This window comes from Mytilus californianus, unplaced genomic scaffold, assembly GCF_021869535.1.
Source record: "Mytilus californianus isolate M0D057914Y unplaced genomic scaffold, xbMytCali1.0.p SCAF_12, whole genome shotgun sequence".
NCBI lineage: Eukaryota > Metazoa > Mollusca > Bivalvia > Mytilida > Mytilidae > Mytilus > Mytilus californianus.
This window is the reverse complement of record NW_026262604.1, coordinates 47,283,039-47,294,660: the sequence shown is the minus strand read 5'-3', so window position 1 is coordinate 47,294,660 and position 11,622 is coordinate 47,283,039. Positions and strand designations below refer to the sequence as shown.

Sequence of the window (11,622 nt, the reverse complement as noted above, 5' to 3'; positions counted from 1 at the left end):
TTGTCATGTTGGAGCATTTTATAGCCTTGCAGACGGTATAGGACTTCCCATTGTTGAAGGTCGTACGGTCTCTGATTGATTGTTATGATATTGGCATAATCCACGTGCACATCTTTTTATTTTTATATCTAGGCAAATGAACAGTTCAACTGCTACTCCTGATCACGTTCTAGTCGAGTTAGTACATCATGCGACTGTTAACTTATCAGTCATTGGTAATATTCATGAAAGTGATCATTATTTATTTGATCTTCAGCAAAATGAAAAAGAAGAGACGATTTCAACTTTGTTTTACACAATTTCCACACAAAATTGCCAAAAACCGAAACTTTATCTTCAAGTCCGTCGATTATACATGAACCCGACATTAGTACATTAGTCGAGCGGTCTTGTTTAATATGCATCTGTCAGACCGTTCTCGTTTGAATTGGTTCATTTTTTTCATGTTGGATCCTTTTATAGCTAATTAGACGTTATAGGTTTTCCTAATTGTTGAAAGATGTACTATGGCCCTTATTTACTTGCATCTACGTCATTTGGTATATTATGGAATATAATCACATGGCATTCATACCACGTGCACATCTTCTTATGTTTATTTCCAGGCAAATAAACAGTCCTAACTGCTACTCCTGGTCAAGTTATAGTCGAGTTAGTGCACCTTGAGACTGTTAACTTATCAATTATTGAAAATATGCATTAAAGTCAATAAAGTGACCATTTGATCTTCAGCAAAATGGAGAAAAAAAAACACTAAATTATTCGACATTTCCCCAATGTTTTAAGGTGTACGATGGCCCATAGTTACTTATATCTACGTCATTTAGTCTCTGATGGATTTTTATCACATTTGCATTAATACCACGTAAACATCTTCTTATTTTTATATATATCTAGGAAAATGAATAGTCCTAACGGCTACTCCTAATCACGTTCTAGTCTGGTTCGTGCATCATGAGACTGTTAACAAATATTAATAAAAGGCCATAAAGTGACCATTAAAAATATTTTGATCTTCAGCAAAATGAAAAAAAAATAAACGACATAATAGACGATTTCAACTTTTTTTTACACACTTTCCACACACAATTGCAAAAAACGATATTTGAGTCCGTCCATTAAACATGAAACTGAAATTAGAAGATTAGTCGAACGGACTGTTTTATTTATATATATATATATATATATATAAGTCTGAAAATTACACCCAACAGTGTTAGAATTAGACTTTTATGCTGACAAATTTTTGTCCCTCAACGGGATTCGAACTCACACCTTTGATACACTACAGCACCAATCGCTTAGCCTCATGTCCAGCGCTCTAGACCACACGACCACATCCGCTATATAAAAATATAACTTCAATAGTCGTAGTGTTACCTTGTCACGTAAGGCGAATATATATATATATATATATATATATAAAGTGCCTAGAAAATCAACCTAACGATGTTAGAGTAGATGTTTCTTTACTTCCTCCCCTAGCGGGGCTGGAACCTGTACTTTTTATTTCTAACTTCTACGACAACACCGCCTAGCATTGCGCAGACACCTTATCCCCTCCTCTAACTATAGCTGATAAAAATCAGCTTTCGTTTCGGGAGGTGTTACCTTCTCGTAGGAATTAAACAAGGATATCTGATACAATACACGAAGTATTCTTTTAGTGTACAGAAATGATCATCTACTCATCTCTTCAGTATAATTACAGGATGCTAATCTATTTTTAGAAGCATACAATCACTGTAAATCAATATATGTATATGTCTGCCTATGTGTAGTGACAACTGCAAATTTTACCTTGTCCATATATATATATATAAGCCCGTTCTCGTTTGAATGAGTTTTAAATTCAAATTTGTTATGATGGAGCATTTTATAGCTAAGTGGGTCTTTCTCATTGTTGAATGATCAACGGTGACTCATAGTAACTTTTATCTACGTCATTTGGTATCTTATGGAATGTAATCACATGACATTAATACCACGTGAACATCTTTTTATTCGTATATCTAGTCAAATAAACAGTCCTAACTGCTACTCCTGATCAAGTTATAGTCGAGTTAGTGCACCTTGAGAGCGTTAACTTATCAGTCACTTACAATATTCACAAAAGTCCATAAAGTGACCATTTAATCTTCAGCAAAAGGAAAAAAAAAATAAAACAACATAAGAGACAATTTCAACTTTTTTTCCCACACTTTATACACACAATTGCAAAAAAGACGATATTTGAACTTCAAGTCCGTCGATTAAACATGAAACCGAAATTAGAAGATTAGTCGAGCGGACTTGTTTAATATATATATATATATATATCTATCAGGCCGTTCTCGTTTTAATTGGTTTTAAATTTGAATGATTATGTTGAAGCAATTTATAGCAAAGTCGACGGTATGGGTTTTCACCATTGTTGAAGGCCGTACGGTGACCCATAGTTATTTACATCTACGTCATTTGGTATCTTATGGAATGTAATCACATGACATTACTACCACGTGGGTATCTTCTTATGGTTATGTCTAGGCAAATGAACAGTTCTAACTGCTACTCTTGATCACGCACTAGTCGAGTTAGTACATCGCGAGACAGTTAAATAATCAGTCATTGACACTATTCGTAAAAGACCATTAAGTGCCCATTTGATCTTCATCTGAAATATTAATGTCATACGTAAGATGCGTAGGGAGCCATTTTGTATAGAATTTTTAAATCAATGATTATTGTTTAATACGTCATGTCAACAAAATATAAAACCAATTGTTGATTTCTCTCGAACATACATAACAATAGAGACATGGATGCTAAAAAATCACAAGATTTGTGAAAATTTTTAACCAGTCTTATATTTATGAATTATGGAAAAGGAATTAATTAAAAAATGGCTTATTTGTAAAAACGAAGCTAATTGTACGTTTGACGAAAATTTTCTATACGAAAACAACACATTGCTGAAAGTGAACACATCTTTCTTGTCGAAATTAGATATTTGGCAAGATTTCATTGTAGCAATATTTCTCCTTACTGTTGGTAAGTAAACTTTTGTCGCTTCAAAAAATAAATACATAGCAGTTTCAGAAATGCATATATTATTGTCTATTGTTATGATTTTTTTTTCACGGAAAATATCGGGGAAAAAAGGGGAATTCTGACAAGTAATTTGACATAATTAACAATGTAAGAACATATATTTATAGAGGGTCCTCGGTGGCCGAGTGGTCTAAGTAGTTACTATTTAATCACTAGCCAGTCAACACTGAGGTTGTGAGTTCGAACCCCGCTCGTGCGGCTGCACTCGACTCCAATCTTACTTTACTAGGATTGTCAGTTTTCCTATCGAAGGTCGGTGGTTTTCTCCGGGCACTCCGGCTTCCTCCACCAATAAAAACTGGCCGCCACGAAATAGCCCAAAAGCGGTGCTTAAAAGTGGCGTTAAAACACCAAAAATCATATCAAATCACATCTTTATAGATTTTTCAAATATAATTTGCATATTGGATGCATTTATTCAACTTCAGCTTAATAAAGCAAAATGAGAAAATCAAAACTGAAAAATAAAACAACTGGGATGATTTTAATTTTTTTAAACAATGTTCACCAAAAATTGCAAAAAAACGTCAATTGAACTTAAAACTACTTGATATCATAACATGGTTTGAATTAATCTTTGAATTCCTTCGCAGAAATTTGGAAACTAAATTATCATCTTCGAATAGGGCGCCGCTTTCTTAGTCATTAAACACGGGTTTTTCTCACTCTCCGATTTGGGTAGGTTTTTGGAATCACATGCACTCCTTTGCAAATGAAAGTATTTAACAGATTTTTCTATTATTAGATTTTATGATAAATTTCAGTTCAAACTAATGTTTGGTATCTTTTTTGCTAGTAAATTTAAATGAAAAAACGTTTAAAATCTTACTCAATAAAGCAACAACAAAACCACCTATATTTGCTTTTTTTCCAAGGGGGATTTGAAACGCGTCACTTAACTACACTTAAGATAAATCAACAATTAACATAGTCCCTGTTACCGTCGATTTTTTTCTGCAATGTCCGTTCTAAAATCGAATCCAAACACAATGAATCACAGAATGCGAAATTTGCATCATTAAAAAGGCACACCGACTTTGTATTGACCAATAACACGACGGGTACCAATGTTTGAGCAGGAACTGCTTATTCTTCCAGAGCACTTGATTTCAAACCTGACTTTGGTTCGGATTGCTAAGTCTTTAGATTTTTTCTACTTTGTTGACTTTTGATTTTCTTGTCATTTTTCTTCCTACTGGTTCCTTAGATTAGTTGAACGATATCCTGCCGCCTTTATGATACACGAGAGAGAAAAAAAAAAACCAAAATATTAACAAAGAATGATGTTGTATTTGAAAGAAATATTAATCTGCTAGAAATACAGATTCATGCTTTGCTTACAAGGATCCCACAGCACGTCGTTCTTCTATCTGTTCTAGGAATCTCCGAATTTCTGAAGGTGTGTTTGAAAATGCTCTGTTCTACTTCTACTTTCCGTTATAAAGACCCTTCGAAAGCCTCTAGTTTTGTCTAATGAAATATCAGAGTTAGAAAAAGCTATGACTGATGAAATTATTTCAAGAACAGAAAGTAGAACGCAGTGCTGCTGTCAGATCCTTGCAAAGAAAGAGTGGATATATGATCTTAGTTTGTTGAATTATAATATGAGATGATAATGCAAAAAATCAGCCGAGAATTAACCGTATCGGAATCTCTAAGTTATTTAAAGAGATTCAAGGAAATTTAATTATTGGTATGCATACAATGTAACAAAAGAATGTTGTTCCAATATTAGGTTTCGGTGTACACTTGTGAAAACATTATATAAAATATATTACATCAAACGTAAAGCGTATATACATATGCATATCTAACAGAGGTCAATGTTGTGAAGTTGAAATCGTCCCTTCAAGAAATATACGAACGCCATGGCAAATAGGTTGACCGTTATGGAATATCTGTTTTACAGATGACGACAGTTATATTCTAATCTTCATAACCGCAACACCGAACTCCTTTTCCACGAATGTGACCTACCGAGTTAGACTTATAACCGAGTTTGTACTTACACAAGCAACACGACAGGTACCACATGTGGAGCAGGATCTGCTTACCCTTCCGGAGCACTTGAGATCACCCCTGGTTTTTTGTGGGATTCGTGTTGCTCAGTCTTCAGTTTTCCATGTTGTGTTTTGTATACTGTTGTTTGTTTTTTTGGTCTTTTTCTTTTTTGGCCATGGCGTTGTCAGTTTATTTTTGACTTATGAGCTTGAGTGTCCCTTTGGTATCATTCGCCTCTATTTCATGCTAAAAGTGTTAGGTTGAGCAGTACGTAGTGTTATTTTGCACAGACATTTTACATGGAAAAAACAATTTTAATGTTTATAGTGATTGTGAAAGGAAGCATATCAAACAATCTATAATTGAACATAAAATAGTGAAAAAGTAGGACAGTGACGATATTAATACATTGTAATGTTAAAATAACGCTTCTATTTTCAGGTGTTGCATCTACAGTACTAAATGGTCTGGTTGTGTATGTATGTATTCGAAAAGTAAAAACATTAGTTTCCTGTGATGTTTACATATTGAATCTCGCAATCATCGATATGATCATGCCAGTTTTTGGTTTTCCATTGACAATATATTCATCTTTAAATCACCAATGGATGTTCGACAAAGTTTGTAAGTATGCATATGAGTAATAGATTGTCTAGCTTAGGATTAAGAATAAATTGAATGTGGTTACATGTATAACCACATTTTGGTAATTAAGGACCTTGGTGATCGAGTGGTCTATGCAGTTCATTTACAGAGACCCCAATAGCCTGGCAAAACTGAGATTGCGAGCTCGAATCCCTCAAAAGCGAAGTGTGTTCGACAACAATCTTTTCTTTTGCTAGGATTGCTAGTTTTCCGGTCGAAGGTCTGTGGTTCTCTCTGTCTACTCCGGCTTTCTCCGCCAATAAACAGTTGGTCGCAATATGATATAGCCAAGTGTGTTTAAAGTGTTTAAAGAATGAAAACCACGCCACGTCATTGGTTGATTTTCAATTATTTGGGACGTTGATAGCCCATCACAGCGCTTTGGTGTACGCTTTTGAAACATTTACCAAGAATGCAATAGATTCTGAAACGGGTAATTTTCAAACTAACTACTTTGTTTCCGATTTTACATGGTTTTTTTAAGAATGCCTAAGTAGGGAAACTGTTGGTCCTATCTATACTAAGTAAGTGATACGAGCAATGTGTATATGGGTGATTTCATAGGTCTTTAATAAAAGTAATTTTCTTAAGTTTTTATTTTTATCAAAATCAATTATTTTATTAACAGTGATCTAACTAATTTGAGATAAACAATAAATTTCTAACCACAATTTGCTATAAGATTTTAAACATTTAGATTCCGCGTTAGTGTTGCCCGAGGCACATTAATGACATTTCTGATTTTCGTGTCATTTCCAACTATATGTATCCATAAATTCCTATTTAAATGTGGTGCTGAATACACGTTGTGTACATGTGAATTTGTACTTAGGTTTGCGCAAAGAAAAAAAGGGAGTTTCAATCAATTAGTTGAAAATGTTATGTTTTCACTCATTTCGAAAAGGTAAAATTAACCCTACGTAATTGCTAATTAATCCTTAACATGACTTGTCTTAATACCTATTTTTGTTTTGTGTTTCAGTTTGTGCCGCATATGGCTTCATTTGTTTTTTCTGTGGAGTTGTTAGCATAGCAACCCTGGCTGTTATTAGCTATGCACGATACATCAAAGTGTGTGGAGTTAAACGTGGTAAGTTGTTACATCACATCGGAACGCAGTCATTGAAGTGGTTATCATGCATTTTCATTTTTTTTTTTTTTTTTGTATGATTTCATTTTGTTTGGAAAAGAGATTTGGCTAATTTCCCATACACGGTCATGTAAACTAAATTAATCAAATTAACATTTTTTTATTTTCCCTCCTTTTCCATTTTGTTTTGCTACCTTATAAAGATATTCATTTATTTTCGTTCTCTTATCATTGTTTTTACCTACTTAAATTGTAATGTTTTTTTACGTTAATTGTGTTAAGATCTTATGCTTTTTCAAGTCGATTTTTTATAGACAAGTCCCAATTTTATTATAATGTTTATTATTCACCGTTTCAAAATATGATAGTATTTTTAAAAGCTTAACATTTGAAGAATTTAGTATTGATTGCATATTTTTTGTAGTAACTGTTTAATTTGTACAATTTTTTTTTAAAACTCGGGAAGATTTAGAGACTTATCATTTTTTACCTTGGAAGGGGAGAGGGGGAGGGGGCTGGTCAAATTGTAGGGGGGTCAAGTTTTTTTTTTTCTGTAGGTGGAAAATGGGAGTTCAATTTTTTTTATAAATTCAAAGTGGGGGATCAATTTTATCTCTAATGAAACATTTTTGAACTTTTGAATCTTCAACTATATCCTACATACCATGTGTGTCCAAGGTAAGTGTTTTGCATGTTAAAATTTTGGCATGTTTGATAGAGGGGGATCACATGTTTTTTTTAAATGTGTTTAAGGGTGATGGGTAAAATAAAAATAGAGAAATATTATAGGGGGACCAAGAAATTTTATATGTTTGATTTCAAAATGACCAGCCCCCTCCCCCTTTCCCAGGTAAAAACTGATAAGTCCCTTAAAAGCTTCACATATTAAATATACACCTGTTCATAGTTAATAACTGTATGTTGGTCTAAATATGTATGCTGCTCTCTAAATGTCTCGTTTGATTATGTTAAGGATAAGCGAAAGACATCAAAGGGATATTCAAACTCATAAATCGAAAATAAACTGACAATGCCATGGCAAAATACGAAATAAAGACTAAAAGACAAACAACAGTTATATAAAACACAACATAGGAAAACAAAAGACTGAGCAACACGAACTCCACCAAAAACCGTAGTCCGAGATTACTCTGACGTCAAACGGCTGTTTTGCCAGACAAGCTGGGGCCGTTGGACGTCAGAGCTCATCCCATATCAAAAGTTGGATATTTGCTTTAACTTTTATTTTCAAATGGACGTCAAGTTACGAGAGACTTCACGGCCTCGAGACTGAAGTATGCAAATATTTATGCTAATTTTGATATTGAACATTTAGTAGGCAACCATGATAACAATCGGAATACCTCGGACATTAAGCTTATGTGCATCGTAAAAAGACGAGGTGTTAGATTATGTATTCATACTGACCCAGGGTCATTTGCATAAATCAGCTCCCATAATCCATTGCGCCTTTCGTTGATCACTTGACAATCTTTCAAAATGAAAGTTAAAATGCCGGAATCGATGGGTCACTGTGAAAACTGTTCAAATATGAGAAAATAATCGGTGGCAGGTACATTAAACTTACATAAATGAAGAGATAAATAAAAAATGAACAAATTGATGCCCGATTTATATAATTCCAAGGCCATCAGTCGACTCCAGAAGCAACGAAGCAGCGCATCTATTTTGGTCGGGCAAATATCCACTTTTTGGTATGGGACGAGCTCTGACGTCCCACGGCCCCAGCTTGTCTGGCAAAACAGCCGTTGGACGTCAGAGTAATATCGGACTACAAAAACCGGGGGTGCTAGCATGTGTCTCGAAGCGTAACAGATCCTTCTCCACATGCGACATTTCGTTTGTTGTCTTGTTAACGTTTCCCTCACACGAAAATGTTATGATTAGTTTGAAGCAGTCTAAACAATGTCCATTCGACCAATGACGTGAAATAAATTCCATGTGTGCGTACAATTAATGAGATAATTCAAATTTATTTAGATTTAGAAACGGCCAATTGTCGGCCTATTTTTATTTTTGGGGTCCCTTTACTTTAGGGTTAGAGTTTATTTATGCTTTTGGTTAGGTTATGGGATGTTATAGGAACGGATTAAATTTGAGGGTTATAACTAGTGTTAGGGTAAAGGATAGTTTAGTATAGCTCTATATGTGTTGGGACCACTAAAGTAAAAGAAGGCCCAGTTCTCTGACAGTCAACGAAAGAAGCACTACTAGATCATTGATAAGCATATTTGTATTAAGTAGTCATACTGATTTAATATCGTTTTCATGTCCTAATATATATTACATTTATATTTTAGGTGATTCAATCCTTCTGCACACGAAAGCTTCACTTATTTGTATATATTGCTATGCTGGTTTTTGGGCTCTTCTACCATTATTTGGCGTCGGCGCATATGGACCTGAACCTTATGGAACGTCATGTACACTTGCATGGCAAGGTTATCCAATATTTGTTACATTTTTCTTAATAGGCTGTGTACTTTTACCTGTTGTCATAATGAATTTATCATACGGGAAGATAATATGGACAACAAAAAAGGCTCGACGGAAAGCAAGTGTCGGAACTAGAAAATCTGGACCCACTTTGAAGAAGAGAGATGCATTTTTTATTAAGGTGTGATAATAGAATAAAGATAAAACAAAAAGAGAAACAAATAAATATCATGATAATGTATTAGATAAACTCACGAGTGCGTAAGCCCGATTGTTGAAATTTAGGTCAATGCAAAAGGATAAATTTCAATAATTTAGGAGGGGGTCTTTTAGCAATTTTGATCTATGTTTAAGGAAAAGCATGATAAATGCAGGATATCCAATTACATGTCATATTGATGTAAATAAACACAGACCTTGTACAATGCTTACTTTACATTTAAATGTTTGTGGTTTAATTGTGAAAAGGGAAATAAATAGTGCAATATATGTTTTCGTAAGTTAATGATACAGAAAATACACTTTTTCAGGAAGAATTAATCTTCAAGCATCATTGTTGCAGATAGTCAAAGTGCTTCCCTATAATATGCAATGTACCCCCCTTTTTTCATTCACTTTCTCTCTGATTGTAGCAGAATATTTTTAAAATAGTGACGACAATATTCAAACAGAATGAAAGATTGATTGACTGTTGCATGTTTAACCTCCCGAGGCAAATAGTTTACTCATTTGAGGGTATGTTGGATAGGGGTTGATATTTGGCCTTGTAGCAAACCAGTTACGGACCCCTCAGAGAATTGTTGCCTCTGGCCGCTTCAACAGACAGAGAGCGTGGTACTTATCCTACATAAGACATTGTATTTAACGTCCCCAGTCCGACCTGACACGACTGCGTATTTATACATTCAAAAAGAATGAGATATATCATGATGTGACATTTGATATCAACTTTATTCTGACTACAAATTCTCGTCTATAACTATATTACAGATATTCACTTTGTTTCAAATAATTACAATATATGTTTTTTCTACAGATGACATTTTCAATGTGTGTTGGATTTGTTGGACTTTGGTGTCCATATGCAGTGGTCAGTCTATGGACAGCGTACGGTTGTGAAGGAGAAGTGCCTGTAAGATTGACTTTAGTTGCAGTGTTGTTTGCAAAACTATCAACTATTATTAATCCAATTCTGTATGTTATGTTGAACAAAAAGTTTCGTCCATTTCTTAAAAAAATGTTTTTGTAAGAAAAGCTGATAGACTCTGATATCATTGTTGATGTATATCATATTATGCGTTCTAGATTAAACTTAATCGGGATAAAAGAGATGTTCTGCATACATGTGTACGCTTTAGTCCCGACTCTAAAATTAAGGCTCGAACACACCTTTGATAACTGTATATCCATTTGAATTTTGAATATAATTTTTATAAATGTATTAAAAAAAAAAACCGTATATTTAAATATTATAAGAATATATCCTATACACAACATTTGTGTAAGAATTATCCTTGTGCTCATATGCAATATGTCTTCTCATAAGAAGAAATTAGGCTTTGAAATAGCTTCTAGTAACTGCAAGTATTCTTTGTGTTATAGGTTTTGTTTAGTCATTTTGTATGTACCGTGCCGACCTGATGAGTCGAGTCCATTTTGCTGTATGATACATTCTGTGCTTACCTTGATTTCTTACACGACAATCTCAAGATAAGGGAGAATTGAGCGCTTCAAACATGTTTAACTCCCTAATATTCTTTATGTATAAAAAGAAGATGTGATATAATAGCCATTTAGACAACTATCAACCAGAGATCAAATACTGTGGATGTAAACAACCATTGATCAACCTATGGCCTTCAACAATGAGCAAAATCCTAACTATAAGTTAAGCTATAAAAAAATCCTCAATGACAACATGTTAAGCAGTTCATACGAGAAAACCAAAATCCTGTTTTATAAATCAACAGTAAACGAAAAACAAATATCACAGAGAGCAACCGACCACAATCTCTGAATAACAGACTTATCACTTTGTTTACGTCCAAACTCCGTATCGTATTGTATAATGGCTGCCGTATGTTGGTGTAAAAGACTTATTTTTTTTTCTTTTACCTTGATACGCTCATATCAGGACGCTGTTTTTCTCTTTCGAATTCTGTAACATTTTACTATATCCTGGCTGTCCTATACGCGTCTATCCATATCTTTTCTTTGGAAAAAAGTGAAAAAATGTCACATGCTTGATAGTATAATACATGCAATTTGCTGCGTCACATATTTCCTTTACAAGGGTAAAACAAAGAAACTTTGAATTTAAAAGATGTGATAGACACTTT

At 34.0% G+C, this 11,622-nt stretch overlaps 1 protein-coding gene across 1 annotated transcript; it reads left to right on the top strand.

Moving 5' to 3' along the window:
• Window positions 1-2,858: 2,858 nt before the first annotated feature.
• On the top strand, window positions 2,859-10,532 carry LOC127721101 (opsin-5-like). Its single transcript, XM_052227780.1, has 5 exons — window positions 2,859-3,030; window positions 5,533-5,715; window positions 6,719-6,826; window positions 9,148-9,464; window positions 10,320-10,532. Exons 1-5 carry the CDS (start codon window positions 2,859-2,861, stop codon window positions 10,530-10,532), a joined length of 993 nt encoding a protein of 330 aa, XP_052083740.1.
• Window positions 10,533-11,622: the final 1,090 nt, after the last annotated feature.